Source organism: Pseudophryne corroboree, chromosome 7, assembly GCF_028390025.1.
Source record: "Pseudophryne corroboree isolate aPseCor3 chromosome 7, aPseCor3.hap2, whole genome shotgun sequence".
NCBI lineage: Eukaryota > Metazoa > Chordata > Amphibia > Anura > Myobatrachidae > Pseudophryne > Pseudophryne corroboree.
In genome coordinates, this window is record NC_086450.1 from 84,827,494 (window position 1) to 84,846,611 (window position 19,118).

Consider the following 19,118-nt stretch of genomic DNA (forward strand, 5'->3'; position numbering starts at 1 on the left):
GGAGAGATTCCAGAAAAGCTTTTGGTTTATATAAAAAATGTTGGCTTTTCTGGACCATAGCTCCCCTTTAATAAATAATATCACAGGGCAGCAGAGTAACCTATGCATGCAAACAAAACATCTAAGAACACCGACTCCCCCCAGGCACAGTCTGTGAACACTGGCCACGATGATATTCCTGTGGAGGGCCTTCACTCTCAGCCTGGTGCCACTGCAGTTTGCGTGTGTTGAGGTTCCACAGCAACATCATTAGAAACCCCACTTTGAGGAGAAGCTTGTGGACTGGGAGGCCAGGTGGGTAGTGGACAGTCATCCATTTGCACTGCAGAGTCCACAGACCTGTACTCCATTTCTGCTCTTCGAACGGCTGAAGTGATGACGGTAGCCTTGTTGTTCTTGGGGGTCAGAACGGCACCTCCGAATCCACATTTCCAGATTTTGGAGTTTATTAGGCCAAAATCCTGAATTAAATGTTTAGGTATTTATGTGGTAAACTTTTTTAAGAAAAAAAAACAAGTCGATATCTTATCGGGCCTATGGGATATTGCCGAATCCATGAACACACATTTTACCCCTTTTCACCCCCTTAGGGGCCGAATTTCTAAAAATACCTGCTTAGCGGGTGCTTACATCATGAAAGGAATATACTCCCCAAATGTCATGTTTCTAGCTCCAGGGATTTGGGCTGGGCATTAATGAGTCAGTCAGGACATTTGTTTTTATATATTAAAGCTAGGTACACACTCGGTGCAGTTGGGCCGATTTGCTTCTTTGTAATGACAAATCACCTACATCGATCAGTGTGTACGGTTATTGCGTCCTACCATGGTTGTTTGCGACGGACGCTAGGTTTGATGTGCTGCACATAAAGTGACCTTGTTTATGCTAATGGAGGACGGAACATGATCGTTCTGTCCTTCATTAAACATTGTGTATACTCATCTGGGTTCAAGGGTATTCGTCCCAATGTTGGAACGAACGCCCGAATCTCCAGTGTGTACCCAGCTAAAGATTTTAATGGATAGTGTCAACAATCGACACACAACGAAAAAGTAAACAAAAACATTATTGTAGAGATATTTGTTTAGGGGTCTACTTGTAATGCACTCCTAAAATGGAATATAAGCAGTTAATTATGACTTTTAGCATTAACTCAGATAATTTAGGACCACAGTTCCAAGAGGGATTTAAAATACCAGACAGTGTGTTGTTGATGTACTATAAAGGCTGAAATTTGTCTTTATCTGAAGTCACCCTGGTTCATATTATATAAGGACAGGGCACCAGATGAGTACCATATCTGCCAATATTGGGGTATTCAAATTATGCACTTGAGGTTTGAGAACCCTCTTACTAATGAACGGAGGTTCCAGCATCCTCATGGTGTGAGTGCATATTGATGAATCATAGTTTAATGGGCCCTACACACTTGGCGACCCGCCGCCCGATACGGCAGACGGGCTACCCAGCGGTGGGGGAGTGAAGGAACTTCACTCCCCGTCACCCGGATCCATAGCAGTGCATGCTAATATGGACGAGATTGTCCATATTGGCTTGCGTGCACAAGCGACCTGACACCAACGATGAACGTTCATCGTTGGTGCCTACACACTTAACGATATGAACAAATTCTCGTTCATTATCGTTCACTTATATCTTTAAGTGTGTAGGGCCCATAAGATCCTCTTCCTGAACAGTTTTAGATGAATTGAGGTCTGGGACTTTTTATTTATTTGCTATACGTATTGTTGACTTTTTTTATTTTATTATTTATTACATTTATCGATTGTATCCAGCCTATCCGCTTTTTAATATTGGTCTTAGTATAAGAAATGATATGTGAGCGCTGTTTTTATATCCATACCTTATGCTCGATATTACACAGCTGACAATACCATTTTGACTGTCACCAAATTAATTACCTACAGTTGAAGATATAGTTAGCTACAGTGTTGGACTGAAGCAAGAAGGGCCCACCAGGGGAGTGACCAATGCTTTAGGGGTGTGGCCAATAAACATAGGGGGTGTGGGCCAGCCCTTAGAGACCATGTAACTGACCCTCTAATAGAGTAATAATGTATAATTTGAGATCACAGTCTAGAACCTGACATTAGAGAAAGGGGTGGGGTGCACTGGGTATTTACCCTGTACCCCCCCAGGGGGGCCAAAACTGACTCTGTATATCTATATCGCTGTTATTTATATTATATATACACACACGGAAACTACAAGGCACTTTCTATGTTGAAGTCCATGTAATCACTGTGGAACTGATAGGCAAATCCAATTAACAAAACCATCATTCTGACCAGGGATATATAACAGGCAGTGGGGATATAGAGAAAAAAAAAATAAGGGTGGATCATTTGCTTTTAATTGCTGACCAGGCCACAGTATGGAGAGCTGTTCTCCCCCGGTAATACTTCTCAAAAGCCAAGTACATCATCAAGCATGTCTGAACTCACAGACATACGGTCAACGTTTATTAAGTGTTCTGTTTAGTTACCAATGTACCGTACGTCCTCTTGTCTGAACATTTACTTGGCTTTAAAAAAACAACAAATAAATCTACACTTTATAAATGTAATGAAGCAATGAAATATGACTCTAGAAAATGACATCACTGTGTGCACTGCCCTCATTAATTTACTAACAAAATAGGACAATAACAAATGCTTATTGTTGACCTTGAATCCATATTATTTACACAAAGGCCCAACACAATAAAAATTAAATAAAATAAAGTGGTTGCTATAAAACCTTCGCCCTGGCATAAACTGCTAATAATAAAAGAAAACAAGACAGGAAGGCCGTTTGGGTGAAAGCATTAATTTTATGTCATAAATTCTGTACTGAACATATAGTATGAAGGTGTTAGCATCTCTGTACAAAAAAGTAGAATGGCCAAATTAGGATTTTAACCAGTTCACTCCTCCTGAAGTGTGCTGCAGCAGTGAAGGGGTTAAAGAGTATCCCATAATTACAAATAGAACTCCAATTGAGCCGTACAACACAGAGTAAATCAAGAATGAACATGCCTTGCAAAACGTTCTCAACCGTCAAACTTGATGTTACCACTGATATGTGCGTGTGTGTGTGTGGTGGTTATGGGGGGAGACATATGTTTCAATTTTGCCATCTGAAAATAGCAAAGCTGCTTAAATATTTAATAGAACAGGAACGGTTCCTCAGAATCTCGAACACACAGGGAGCTCTTGCTTAAAGCTTGATCACGTTAATGTGGTTTTCTTCCCAGGAGATGAGCTAGTAAGAGGCAGGATGAGCAGCTGTTTCCGCAGACCGTTCCAAGCATCCGACTTTGTTCTCTGGGTAGCAATGATTCTGCACACAGCAGCTGCCACCCTCCGACGAAGAAATGAGGACCAGCCGCTTTGGGCACCCTATCCACAGATTGTTATGAAAAGCCTGTATTACTAAGTAGGTAGTGCAGACGGCATGCCCATTTGCCAGCCAGTGCGTTGTTAAGAGAGGGTATGTGTTTTATTCCGAAAATAGCCAGCCTGTCTCATTCCACCTGTCTCCGAGTTGTTCCGTCATGGAACTTCTCGTTTTTTTGTCTTAAGCCTGTAAGCTAAAATCAAAACCGTTTTGAAATAAGTTGCGATATAAAGTCAAAGATAAGATATATAAAGTATATCAGCCTATAAACGGTAGTTGCTATGACGCTGCAGTCTATTTACGGGTTAGCTTAATAAGTATAAAACAACTTTAACCGATATCTGCTTAGGATACTGGTATTTATTATCCTGAAAATTAGTTTTTAGCAAACACTTATCTTATGATGGGTTCACGGGTGAGTTTTTAGTATCACTCTAGCCATTATATAGCTTCTTATTTGTTTACCAAGTAAAATAGTTATACTCACACAACTGGCCTCGGACTGCACAAGATATTCTGATAAATCAATGTCTTGCTTGACTGGCTTAAGAAATTGCCATTTGCTATAAGCAGCAGCGAGCTATGCATTAGGGTTTAGAGGCTGGCTGAGACAAAGTGAATTTTTCTTGCCCTGACAACCCAGGGACCGTTCAATGTAACATATGTCTGGGGAAGGGGTCAAGAGCTGCAAGCAAAAGCACAGCTGTCCCACAGAACACTGATTGCCAAGTCCAATCCTTAGCAAGAGTACCCTAAACATTATACCGAAACAAAAGGACATTTTGATTAACAAAATGAATTCATTCTCCTCTCATCTCGTGGCATAATTCTCCCTACCCTCAACCCGCTCTGACTGTGCTTGTGTAATGGGATAACTGTACAGTATTAAAACATGTTGACGCAGTGACAGAATTACAGATAGCACTGTTTATAAAAGGTTTCGGTTGCCGAAGATATTGCTTGGATCCACGTAATTCTTGACGGACCGGAGCATTCCAATACCGACGTCTGAAATGCTGTCCTTTAGCCACTGCTTCCGTAACTTCCCCACTAGAAGAGAGGAGGGGGGAAAAAAAACAGAGTAAGAAAAATATAAAAAAAAAGGAAGAAAAAAAATAATGAAATAAATAAAAATAAAATGCTTTGGTATACATTCATGATACAAGCAGCCAATCAATCTTGTGGCCATGAATGAATAAACACGGAGTGATAAATGCTTTTATTCAGAAATGAGAAATGTTTTCCTTTATTTGATTTATTCAGCCCACCAGACTATCAAGCTCATTAAGTTTGGTGTATTCCCAAAGGAAGACTGCATTCAGCAATGCTGGCTCTCTCTGCACACTGCAAGATGTAGATGAGGTTTAGGCTGGGATTAGGGGTTGCTTAGCAAATACTGTAATAAAATGGTAAATGCATTTATTTCCTAAGAACTAAATCTTAATCTAATGATCTGTTTAATAAAAAAAAAAATATAGATAGGAAAACCACCCATATATTCTCTCTCTCTCTCTCTCTATATATATATATATATATATATATATATATATATATATACACACACACACACACACACACACACACACACACACATATATACACACAGAAAAGAAAATAAAGAGTCAAAATCTTCTGCACATCCGAAGAGTCTTGAAAAGGGCACGGAACCACTGAACACGGACATAAAAAATATATATTTTATATATATATATATATATATATATATATATATATATATATGAGAGAGAGAGATGCATTGAGGCAGCACACCATGTAGCAAACCAGTTTTCTCGATGCCTTCCGTGGGTACTCCCTGGCCAGGAGTCCAAACATAAATGTGGGTATCGGCGGCACTCAGTATAAAGGAGACAGCTGAGAGACACACGCTATTGCCAACGTTTCGCTGCTTTTATTACAGCATCATCAGGGTAAAAAATGTTAACAGGGTAACCTGATAATTTTTTTTTTACCCTGATGACGCTGTAATAAAAGCAGCGAAACGTTGGCAATAGCCTGTGTCTCTCATCTGTCTCCTTTATACTGAGTGCCACTGATACCCGCATTTATATATATATATATATATATATATATATATATACACACACACACACATACTGTACATACATACACACACTGTGCTACATGCAGTGGGAGACTATTTAAACCACAGTGAGTAGAACTGTAGAAAAAGGCTGTCGACAGAAGGATACAAAGCTGTAACTAAAATTACTTTAAACATCATTAATCTACAAGAATTAAACATGGTACTAGAAAAAATATCAATAAAGAAACACTACAGCTGCTCATTATTTTCTAGGCTTGTAGAAAGTTTCATACAAACCAGGTCTAGCATGGAAAGCTTTTTTCAATGTTCGGTTTGTCAAGTGTTTTTTTTTGTTGCAAAGTTACGTTTAATAGCGCCAATGAATGGCTTGTAAACACATGATTAATATTCGCAATACTCTTAAGAATTTTTTTCTTTAAAGAAAGTTACGTCTGACACCTCTAGTAATTTGCAACAGGCTGCTCATACGCTGCAGAAGGAATTAAATATATGGTATCACACTTAATGAGATTCAGAAAATGGAAAGAATCTGCGACTTTGTTTCACATGGAAATTAATTTATGGCATCAAGTTATAGACGTCATAATTAATGTAAGCAACCCTCTATCATCACTTCTTATTGTGTTAAAGTGAACCCTCCACAATTGCTTCTTATTAGGTTAAAGTGAGCTCTGTAGTTACACTGAGGATTTAACTTTCAACTCTGCAAAGAAACCCCATGCACCAGGGGAAAAGGGGATGGATGGAGTTCACTCAATAAAATTAAGTTAAATTAATTGCTTAGTGTAACCATCTTGATTGCACTACTGCTGCTATCAGCAAATTTAAATATAATTAAAATACAAAATAATATTAACAATCTCTTATATATTTACAGTGTATCTATGTGGGTGAGAATGTTTTTTAAACTATACAAATATTGAGTATTTAATTAAAATTGGTGTTTAAGAGTTAGGTCACCTAAACAGAACATCAGTTTTCCCGGGACCTAGGGATAAATGGTACATTTGTACCAATGGTATAATTGCCCCTGTTATTTAATGATCAAAACAAGCTCGAACACCACTGAACTGGTACCTTGGACCTGATACATATTTTTTCTATGCAGGGTAAATACTAGCTGCTTTTGCATGTAGCCCACAAATACTGGACAGCTTTATTTTTACACACCACACCCAAATCTAAATCTCTCTGCACGTTACATCTGCCGCACCTGCAGTACAATATGGTTTTGCCCAGTTGCTTACTTTTTTACTTACAAACACAAACCAGGCCCTATGTCCTCTTGGTTTTATTTAAATGTGAACAGCCCCTCAAAAGACAAACGGTTAAGGTTAAAACCAAGTTGGTTAAAGGACCTCTGACATCACCAGGGGGAGGAGCAAGCCCAGAACATGGCCCCCGAAATGTACCCTTGCGGGCTCGCTTAGCTCACAAACGCTTCAGACTTGCCACCGAGGTACTAAAGGGAGTAGGTGGTGTGGATTGTGAAAGTACTATCCCGCCGGCCTAGCTCCTCCCCCTGGCATCACAGGTCCTTTATCCCACTTGGTTCTACCATAGACAAACACTGTTGGATCTTCATAAACAAAATCAAGGGAAACTTCATATTATCGAGAGGATCTGCAACAACTTTGAGATGGAAATGTTTGATAAATGTGCTTAACATTGAATTTTACACTGCCAGCGTACTATGCAGCACCTTATAAACATAGCAATTCAACAGAACTCCGTAATAGGGAGGCCAATCCCGGGATTCGGGATTGAAAAACGGTCAGTCCCGGGATTCCCGGGATTGCAGTAGGGACCAGTGAAAGTTGTAGGGAGCAGCGCTGGAGGGAGGGTGTAGGTAGCGGTACGGGAGGGAGGGTGCAGAAAGCGGTGCAAGAGGGAGGGTGTAGGTAGCGGTGTGGGAGGGAGGGAGGGGGTAGGTAGCAATGCGGGAGGGTGGTTGTAGGTAGCGGTGCGTGAGGGTGTAGGTAGCGGCGCGGGAGGGAGGGTGGGTGTAAGTAATAACACTTACTATTAGGCGGGCGGCCGCGGCAGCCATGGACACACTGAACGCGGCGGCATTTCAAATGAAGCGCCGGCCGCCAGCCAACCAGAGCTGGCGGACCGGCAGCCAATCAGGGAAGCGGCCGCAGCAGTGGCTCCTGATTGGCTTCCGCTACTGCGGCAGCTTCCCTGATTGGCTGCCGGTTCGCCAGCTCTGATTGGCTGGCGGCCGGCGCTACATTTGAAGTGCCGCCCGTTCAGCTTGTCCTTGGCTGCCGCGGCCGCCCGCCTAATAGTAAGTGTTATTACTTACATCCACCCTCCCTTCCGCACATGCGCACTGTAATCCCTTGAATCCCGGGATTGGAAGCTCCAATCCCGGGATTCAAATCCCGGCATTTTTGGGCCCATATCCCGGGATCCCGATATTGGCCTCCCTACTCAGTATTAACCGACAAAGAGGTCCCTGCTTGTAAAAAATCAACAGTCTATAGGAGTTTGATACATACACCTAAATGGTACATATTACATAATGGTCCAGCCAGATTACAAAGAGAAACATTGCTTGGTGAGGCTATATGATCCACCCAACATCATCATCATCATCATTATTAGTATTATTTGTCAGTATTCTTCTAAGTTATTACCAGTTTATTACCAGTTATTTAAATAGCGCACACATATTCCGCAGTGCTTTACAGTGAATATGTGCCCATTCACATCAGTCCCTGCCCCAGTAGAGCTTACAATCTATATTCCCTGCCACATGCACACACATTCACGCTAGGGTTAATATTTGATAGGAGACAATTAACCTACCAGTATATTTTCGGATTGTGGGAGGAAACAGAGTACCCGGAGGAAACCCACGCAAGCACGGGGAGAATATACAAACTCCACACAGTTAGTGCCATGGTGGGAATTGAAGACATGACCTCAGTGCTGTGAAGCGGTAATGCTAACCATTACGCCGTCCGTGCTGCCCACACGTGCTGTAGCACACTTAAGTTATTTTCAGAACATAATGCATATTCACGTTTTATCGCTGCTATTTTTGTTACAAAGCTTGGAGAGAGAAAGTAAAGTGCCAACCAATTAGCTTTGGGCATTTTTCTAGCACAGCCTGTAAAATGACAGACGGTGATTGATTCGTACTTTATCTCTCACCACATTCTCTCCAAGCTTTGATTAATTGCATTGTGTTTAATTGCACGGGTTTATTTCCTTCTGATTTACCGATACAAAAATACAGTCAGTTCAATGCCCGCTATCTCGGACCAATATATGTATGTATGACCAAAACCAAAATGAAATAACTAAATATTTTTTTCCTCTTGATGTTAGGGGTGCTGAAATATTGCATGGGCCATTAATGCTATAAAGCACCTTTATTTAATGAAACCACGACATATCATTTTTTGTGTTGCGACAAGTGACACGCTAATAGAATTTGTGTTATATCCCTACTTGGGGATAATATTTCTGGAAGTTGGATTGTGCATGTGACGTCTGAAACAGCCCAATGTCCTTTTACACTGTATGAATCAGGTCATACCGAAACACAAACTAACCTATCCTGTCAGCTGCAGACATAATCCAACATGTCAGGGAAAGTGATGGAAAACCTTTTAAGAGACTTTGTTCTCAATTGTTGAGCTATCAAACTGTCAGATTAACAACCGCAACAACCACTTTCCAAGACATGTTTGTTTAGGACAGAAGAGAATCCATTGTAATCCCCTCGCCCCTCCCATCTACCATCATGGAATCTGCAGCGCAGTTTAATGATGGATATTTTCTTAAACATTTAATTTGATGAGTAACCAAAAAACAAATAAAAAATTTGGTTCTAGGTGTAATTATGTTTAATATATAAATAATCTGACTATTAACCTGCAGAAAGAAAAATTTGAATTTTGCAAGGAATATAAAAGGGATTCCTCAGGCATTTCAGTATATTGAAGGGTAGTATTAGAATTATAATGGTTTGGTCTGTTTTGTAGACTAGAGCAGACATGAAACAAATAGCCACTTTACTGAGCTGTACATAAAAACTGCTCAGCAGACTGCAACAGGTTGCTGGGAGTCAGTAGCGTTATCTAAGGAAAGCTGAAGGGACTGAACCCTCTTGAACTATCTAAACCATCTTTACAGACACCAATAAATTATTAACCAGTATGTTTCTGCTGTGGGTACTGACATATTTGCTTTGAAAGTCCTGTGTAGTCTACAACACAGCGAAGGTCAGCAGGTTACTGACATTAGGTCAGAAGCGTGGAAGTTTTTCTACAAATCTTAAATATATAATAAACCACTCTGCACAGATGGCACCTACGTCTGCTTCTGGGTACACACTAAACTATGTGTGTACCCAGTGACGACACAATACATTGCGCTGTCCGTACACACTGCAGTGGGCAATGGAACGATGTACTGTACCATTTCATACTGCATTTAGTAGCATGGCGTTGTTCAGGGCATCATACCATCTTCTGTGCAGCACAGCAGATGGGACGGTGTGATGAACGACTGCCGGACACACGCGATCAGGCGTACACACAGGGGGTCATTCCGAGTTGATCGCTAGCTGCCGTTATTCGCAACGCAGCGATCAGGCAAAAAATCAACACTTCTGCGCATGCGTATGGGGCGCAGAGCGCACGCGCGACGTACTTTCCCAATAGCCGATGCAGTTTCACACAAGGTCTAGCAACGCTTTTCAGTCGCACTGCTGGCCGCAGTGTGATTGACAGGAAGTGGGTGTTACTGGGTGGTAACTGACCGTTTTCGGGGAGTGAATGAAAAAACGTAGGCGTGGCGGATAAAAACGCAGGAGTAGCTGGGGAAACGTAGGCATGGCTGGCCGAACGCAAGGGCGGCGGCCTAGCGTTTGCACTGCTGCTAAAAGCAGCTAGCGAGCGAACAACTCGGGATGAGGGCCACTATACGAACCGCACTATATATCGTACGATGGATCGCTTAGTGTGTACCCAGCATAAGGCTTCAGAACAGGCTGATGAAAGGGGTTCAGTATGAATGGTCGACCATGTTCTAGTCGACAGTCATTAGGTCGACCACTACTGGTCGACATGGACAAATGGTCGACCCATGAAAAGGTCGACATGAGTTTTTTTTACTTTTTTTGGTGTCGTTTTTGGCGTAAAGTGACGGGGAACCCCAATTAGTGCACCGCGTCCCCTCGCCATGCTTCGGGCAAGGTGATTACCGTTCCCAATCGTAGTCCACGTAGATCGAAAAGTATGGAAAAGTTCCCCCAAAAGAAAAAAAAATGTGAAAAAAAACCATGTCGATTGTTACATGTGTCGACCAGTTACGTGTCGACCATTTTCACGTGTCGACCATGTGTCCATGTCAATGTCGACCAACAGTGATCGACCTATTGAATATCGACCATAACATGGTCGACCATCCAAACGGATACCGATGAAAGATCTAGATTTTATGCAGAAGTCTCTTAAGACCAATTTTTTTTTATTCCGTTTTATTTAGCGTTTTAACAGTTACACCTAAAGAGACCACATATGAGTGAGATGGAAGGACAGCACATAATGTAAGAAATATACATAACAAGCCAGTATAACAAAATTAATTATCATCATAACAAACAGGAAAAGTGGTGTGAGAACCCAAAGGTGTCACTTAGGCCCCCCACCACCAAAACAGATGCAATGGGCAGTATTATGACAAATTTTAAACTCAGAATGTAACCAAGTCCAATCACCCTCCACACTAAGCCTAAGCATTTTACTGTCATAGGAGATATATATATATATAATATATAAATAAAATTAAAAAAAGGATGTGTCGACCCAACACCCCAGATTATGGACCAGACAAACACCATCACCGAAATACCCCTCCCTACTATACTAAAATTAAAACTTTTGGAAAAGCTACCCCGTGAACCAGCCCATGAAACAACTACGTGTAACATATTTTCCCCAGTCCCGGCATGGCAGATGACAACAAAAATGGTAAAATTAAAAAACTATGCAGCAGAGAGTCCCTGAAAACTGCCCAACAATTAAGAACATGGAATCTTGCAGTTGGGACCCTCACTGGCAAGTGTAAAATGAAGTGAGCTGGACCCGGACCATCTGGATAGGATAGCAAGAATATTCGGAGATGGCATCCAACCGAACTCCAAGGGAAGGAGACAATCTTTAACAGGACTGCATTAAACAAATAAGTAGGGGAGATGTCGTCAAAGCCTCAAAGACGAATGACAAATGGAAGTGAATGTGCCATTTTCTGAAATAATGTTCTAAATCAGGGACATCACATTTATCTAAATTGGGTTCTGGAGGGCTGGCCAATGGTAATGGCAGATCACAAAAAGAGAAAAGCAGTTCAGCATGTAAACTCTCCAGCTGATCAGCAAGTCTCTTTTTGGACACAACAAAAGCCTGCAGGATATGATCCATTATATCAGAAAAAGTCAGAGCCAGGAGGAATTGTAAAACCAAACTTGAAGTCAGGTTAATATGCAACGCCAGATATGACAAACACAGAATACACCCCGAGCTGTACCACAAAGTATGCCACAGGATACTTTTTCACATCGGGGGCCTCCCAGTCACTGAACCGCAGACCATAGATGGCAGCCAGATCGGACTTCCATGAAGAGCCAGCAACCCAGAGAGCCCACAGGAGCCAGCAATAGAGAGCCCAACCACCTCAAGGAACACAGAGAGCCCAGCACTGAAGTCAGGAACTGTGGTGGCCAAAATGCAAGATGGCGCCCACCCGCTGCACAGGAGAGCATACAAACTCCCACAAGCCAGCCGCCGCCGATCTCAGAATGGTCCAAGAGACTCCCAATAGGTGGAGAAGGGATTAGTTAAGTAGCCACCGCAGCCAGGACTAGAGCTAGAGGCACAGGATATGTAAAAACAGATAGATGAGGCCAGGCGCTAAGGAGTCAGGCTCTTACACCATGCCCCCCCCCTCTCCCCCCAAAGATCAATTTTAATGTTAAAATAAAGTTTGTACTTATTATCTGGAACTCATCATTGTACAGTAAGGGGGTGAGACAAAGAAAAAAAAAACACACTTGCCCCACAGAAACACCCTGTTGCTTATACTTAGACCGCTCTTTCGCTAACGGGACGCTATATAAGTGCAGCATCCTGGCATAAGTCTACTGTACAAGCTGCATAACAAAATAAAATGCAATAGTAAATAATGTTAAGAAACAAGCAAATAAAAAATAAGTTGTAATAAGTTGTAAGAGTAATTAATAAGTGTGTACCGGTATACTTACAGGTTGAGTCTCCCACATCCAAAATGCTTGGGTCCAGAGGTATTTTGGAATATTTGCATACCATAATGCGATATCATGGAGGTGTGACCCAAGTCTAAACACAATACATTTCTGTTTCATATACGCAGTGGCACATTTTACCTATGGGCTGCAGGACTGCAGCCCTCCTTCCCCAGTGTCAGTGAGCCAGATGCAGTGTGTGACTGCACTGGCTTCACTGTGACTGGCAGTGACTTCCTATTAAAAGTCTTACCTGCCAGTCACAGACACGCAAAGCAGTCCCATTGGGAGGCATTTCCTCCCATCAAGACTGCCAGACCGGGCTGCGATAAGCAGAGAGCCGGCTTCCTGTAGGAAGCCACTCCCCTGCCTTTGGCGCAACCCAATACTGATTCTATTGGCTGCAGCTAATGCAGAAGCCATGGGATTAGCGCATGTGCAATTGCACCGTGGTGTCTGCGGATGCGCCAGTCCCGACACCTGCCAGATCCATTGTGCAGGTGCCGGTACCCAGCTGACAAAGCTCGGCTAGCCCCCCCGGTAGCCCCCCTACTAAACGTAAGTACATAGGGGCATATGTACTAAGGCTTGGGAGAGTGATAAAGTGGAGAGAGATAAAGTAGCAGTCAATCAGCTTCTAGCTGCCATGTTACCACTGTGTTTGAAAAATGACAGTTAGGAGCTGATTAGTTGGTAGTATAGCTCTTTCCACTTTTATCACTCTCCAGGGCTTAGTTCTGTACATCTGCCACATAGCCTGCATAAAACTGTATACAATCTTTTTTAATAATTTTGTGCATTAAAGTTTGTGCACCCTGAGCCATTAGAAAGCAGACGTGTCACTGTCTCAGTCGAGCTAAAAAAAGTGTCAGTGTTTTGGAATTTCGCATATATGACAGCCTCAATTATTTATGTACCTCTGTGATTTTTTTTTCCCCCTCAGTACACATATTTGTACCCCAAATAAACTGGTCAAAATACCCAAACATTTAATAATTTGAATTTAATATTTCCTTGAAATTGGACTTTATTTAATTTATGTTTCTCGGAGGCCACAGTAGCCCATTGATTTATAAGTAGATAAAAGGCAAAAACAAAATCTGGCTGCCTTTCTGTAACTGCTGCCTGTAATAGGGCTGCGGGGGATATGTCCTGTGGTTATAGCTCCAATTGTCCTGAAAATACTTCAAACAACTGCAGAAACAAGATGGAGTACATCAGAGGCGCAGCGGGGTGTCCGGCAGCCAGCGTGCCTGCCTGCTCATCCACCTCAGGAAAAACAGCAATTCCACAAGGGAAGCCAGCGACTTGCGAGCAGCCACCGAACGGCCATTGCATATTTAATGAAGTTGCTCTCCAAGTGCTGGAAAACAGAAGGTGCTCGGAGTGCATCATTAGTTCTGTCAGAGTGATAATTTACACATCTATCTTGTCAAATTTTCTATGGTTTACACTTTTACTAGAATAAATCTAATGTGCATTTGATTAGCGGAGTGGAAATGGAGAAAAAGAGAGAAGGGGTGGGCAGTAGAAATTTCCATGGATCCTGTAGAAATATACTGTGTGGGATATAAGTACAAGTATTTGCCTCGGATGGTGGCTTCCCTGAGGGAATGCAGAGAACAGAAGAATTTATCAGAAATGGACAAATATAATATATACAAGTACGTCGCAGACAGGCCAGTACACTGTGACAAATACATTGCAAATCAACAAGAAGAATTAAGTTTAATCACCCACCAAAAACTTTATATCGTGAAGGGCTGTGCCGCTTTTTTTTTTTAAAGAATAATTTGCACAAGTTTGGATCCCCCCCATATTAATATCCCAAGTTCTATTACAAGATCTAACTGTAATAAACCACTGAAGAAAAACACTTGTCTATCTTGATTTGTAATTTGCAGAACATATATTAAAACACAACCTCAATGGAATTTTAGAAGAGAAATACTTTACATTTCCTTAAACATTTCTTTAAACAATCATTTTAAAAAGATCGGTCCTCAGTCCTTGTAGATATAGTGGAAGGAACAAAATGGAAAGCCAAATGAGAGTTCTCAAATGTATTTTGTGGTCTCTTATACTTAACGATCCCTGTGCATGTATGTATGTATACACACACACACACACTCACACACACATATAAAAACACACACAGATAGATATATATATATATATATATATGTACATAATTATGAGTTTTGCATACTATCAATGTTTCAATCTCCCGTTGACTGTAGATACAGTAGTATAGCAGAGCAAGCTATTCACAAATATCTATTTCATGGGAGGTATTCTTAAAAAGAGACTAGACATAAAATACTGCCTAGTATTAAAGATGGTCACACTGTTGAGCCAAAGGACTACAACCAATACCGTCGTACACTTAAGTCGATAAGGTCAACATGTCGACACGTTCAGAATATCGTCGTATGGTTTTTGCTTATTTTAGTCTAAAAATGAAGAAATGTTGACAGTCTGAATGTGTCGGCATTTTAACCAAGTCTACAAAAGTTTTTGCCGAGATACTGGTTGTCAATCTAACAACCATAACAACATTCTGTCAGTATTCAGAACTCGTCCACAATCTGAATGTAGACTTGCTGACCCGATACCAATAACATGTACACTCTAACTGGCTTGCAGCATGTAGCAGGGTCAAAAGGTCGACATGAAAATGGTCGACATGAAAAAGCTAGATGCCATTTATTGGGGGCTTTTTTGGTGTTTGTGTGGATAGTATGGTCATCTGTGACCCGCAATTGTAGAAAGGCATCCCCTCGCGGGTCTCGCTTTGCTCGCCACGCTTCGGGCTCGGTGGCTTGCTGCTCTCGCCACAAGGTGTATACCCAACTATATGGCGAAATAGATAGAGAAGGTATGAAAAAGTCCAAAAACATGTCAAATAAAGAAAACTGTCTACCTTTTTTAGGTCTGCGTTTTGACCCTGCGTGCCTTTTTCATATCGACCTTTAAACCCTGTCGACCTCATGTCTGTCTAACATATGGTGTCTATCTATTGACTGTCTAACTAGACACTGTCTATCTATCATCCGGATACCAAAGATTTGGCCCTTATTAAAGTCACTCTGGTCTTTACCTCTGCCTGTATCGTGTGCATTCAACATGACGATTACGAACGCCTAATGTCAGATTCCTGGTGTAATATATCCCCGACTTTAACATGCGCTACTATTAGGAGATAGTGGACGTCATTCACTTTACATGGGAGTATTGATAATGTCTTGGCTCATGGATGTATGCAAGCATCAGTCAATCATCAATGTAGCATGGGATTTCACGATGTTTACCTACAAATGTAGATCAAGGCTCATATTGCTTTATGAATGTCACAAATAAACTATTAGAGAGCAGGTGCTGTAGTTTTATATAGACCTCTATATGTGTGCCAACATATTTAAAAGTCTCTATAATTAGTGGCTGACTGAATAGGCCGCAGCTTTGTGGAATAGATCTTTAGATGTGAGTTCTGCTCACAGCCGAGCGAACAGGAAGCAGCCTACTATAATGGCGCTGATAATAGTAACTGAGTTGCCCCCTTAGCCTGCAAGTACTTATGTCAGTGCCCTAGTTCCTCATGTGTATTATACTTTGCGTCTTTTAGCCGAGAAGTTTATTTTGATGTTGCTTTCTATAGTGTGTATTGCTTGTGATTCTGTGTAATTTATGACACCAAAAACGATGGTCATACAAGCATACTTTCAAGTACAATTACAACTATTTCACCATACTAAAAATCAAAAGTACCACTTCCAATCACATTTAGACCATTACCTTACTTAAAGTGAACTTTTACTTTTTTGGGGCATAAAATACTACCCATCTGATCATTAATCGGTATTGCATAATACAGACAAGAATATACAGTTAGGTCCATAAATATTGGGACATCGACTCAATTCTCATATTTTGGGCTCTATACACCACCACAATGGATTTGAAATGAAACAAACAAGATGTGCTTTAACTGCAGACTTTTCGCTTTAATTTGAAGGTATTTACATCCAAATCAGGTGAAGGGTGTAGGAATTACAACGGTATCTATATGTGCCTCCCACTTTTTAAGGGACCAAAAGTAATGGGACAATCGACTCAAAAGCTATTTCATGGACAGGAGTGGGCTATTCCCTCGTTATTTCATCATCAATTAAGCAGGTAAAAGGTCTGGAGTAGATCCCAGGTGTGACATTTGCATTTGTCCTGTTTTTGTGGCTTATAAATGGCTTACATCTTGTGGTGAACCCTCTATATTCACTCTTGTGAAGTCTTCTCTTGATTGTTGACTTTGACACATATACACCTACCTCCTGGAGAGTGTTCTTGATCTGGGCAACTGTTGTGAAGGGGTTTTTCTTCACCAGGGAAATAATTCTTCTGTCATCCACCACAGTTGTTTTCCGTGGTCTTCCGGGCCTTTTGGTGTTGCTGAGCTCTCCGGTGCGTTCTTTCTTTTTAAGAATGTTCCAAACAGTTGATTTGGCCACATCTGATGTTTTTGCTATCTCTCTGATGAGTTTGTTTTGATTTTTCAGCCTAATGTTGGCTTGCTTCACTGATAGTGGCAGCTCTTTGGATGTCATATTGAGAGCCGACAGCAACAGATTCCAAATGCAAATGTCACACCTGGAATCTACTCCAGACCTTTTACCTGCTTAATTGATGAAATAACGAGGGAATAGCCCACTCCTGTCCATGAAATAGCTTTTGAGTCGAATGTCCCATTACTTTTGGTCCCTTAAAAAAGGGGAGGCACATATAGAAACCGTTGTAATTCCTACACCGTTCACCTGATTTGGATGTAAATACCCTCAAATTAAAGGGGAAAGTCTGCAGTTAGAGCACATCTTGTTTGTTTCATTTCAAATCCATTGTGGTGGTGTATAGAGCCCAAAATATGAGTATTGTGTCGATGTCACAATATTTATGGACCTGACTGTATACAGTGTAGTGTCTTTATTTCAAGATAAACAACTTTACATTTTTAGGCTTATTTTCCATTGATTTGCAAGTGTTCAATAAATGTCTCTATAAACTTCAGCTGGAAATTCTTGCTGTTCCACTGACAGCAGTGAGAACCAATTACACCTGACTCTAAAGTGCAGCACCAATTACAGATAGATCTGCTGACTCTGCTAAATGAGGGATGCCTTCTGTAAAGTATAGCCTGCATTGAACTGTAAGATCCTGTGCAGCACCGAAACCCTGTTTCTGCACAGAATGAGGTACACTAATATCATTGTGACCAGATCACCATCCACCTCATTCTGAACATTGGACCTGGGGATCACTGTAGTTCTGGTTACCACTCAATCACATTCGGCAAGCTCTGATGCTGGAGCTTTCGTACAAGCAACGAACTCAGAAACTGGTTCATTGTTAATGTGCATTGGACAAGAGCAATAAATACAGATTACTAATACATTCATCCATCTTAATTCAACTCTTGAGGCAAAAAGCACTAGAGGAAAAAGGGTCATTACTTTTATTTCAAGCCTATTCATTACCAGGCCCATTGATTACATGCCAATGATTATAGGTCTCAGACACCGCTAACAGATCAACTGTAACAATTCATCTAGGGGTCAAAGGCTACAAAATGTGTATGGAAACTGTTTCCACACAATGCAGACTTCTTTATTTATTTGAAAAAGGAAAAATAACGGTACAGCTTGAGTATCCCTTATCCAAAATGCTTGGGACCAGAAGTATTTTGGATATCGGATTTTTCCGTATTTTCGAATAATTGCATACCATAATGAGATATTATGGTGATGGGACCTAAATCTAAGCACAGAATGCATTTATGTTTCATATACACCTTATACACACAGCCTGAAGGTCAATTTAGCCAATATTTTTAATACATTTGTGCATTAAACAAAGTGTGTCTACATTCACACAATTCATGTATGTTTCATATACACCTTATACACACAGCCTGAAGGTCATTTAATACAATATTTTTAATAACTTTGTGTATTAAACAAAGTTTGTTTACATTGTGCCATCAGAAAACAAAGATTTCACTATCTCACTGTCACTCCAAAAATTCTGTATTTCGGAATATTCCGTATTTTGGAATATTTGGATATGGGATACTCAACCTGTACTGGCAAACACTGAAGAAACAATATTAAAGTAATAAATATTTTAGAGTTAGAAATACACACAGATGTTCAACTTACATGTAGCCAGTGGCGTCACAAGGCGGGTGCGGGGGGTGCGGCCCGCACCCGAGTGTGACACCAAATGTCAGCTCCTCCGCACCGACAGGAACCAGGTGCTGCAGTGAGAAAGTCTCCTACAGCACCCGGCTCCTATCACAGAAGAGGAGCCGACAGCGGACGGAGACTG

At 41.2% G+C, this 19,118-nt stretch overlaps 1 protein-coding gene across 1 annotated transcript in view; it reads right to left on the reverse strand.

Moving 5' to 3' along the window:
* Positions 1 to 2,813: 2,813 nt before the first annotated feature.
* AGPS (alkylglycerone phosphate synthase) overlaps positions 2,814 to 19,118 on the reverse strand; it is a 398,584-nt gene continuing 382,279 nt past the window's right edge. The window contains exon 20 of the mRNA XM_063933392.1: positions 2,814 to 4,449. Coding sequence (XP_063789462.1) covers positions 4,328 to 4,449 — 122 coding nt within the window. The 3' untranslated portion in view covers positions 2,814 to 4,327. The remainder of the gene's footprint in view (positions 4,450 to 19,118) is intronic.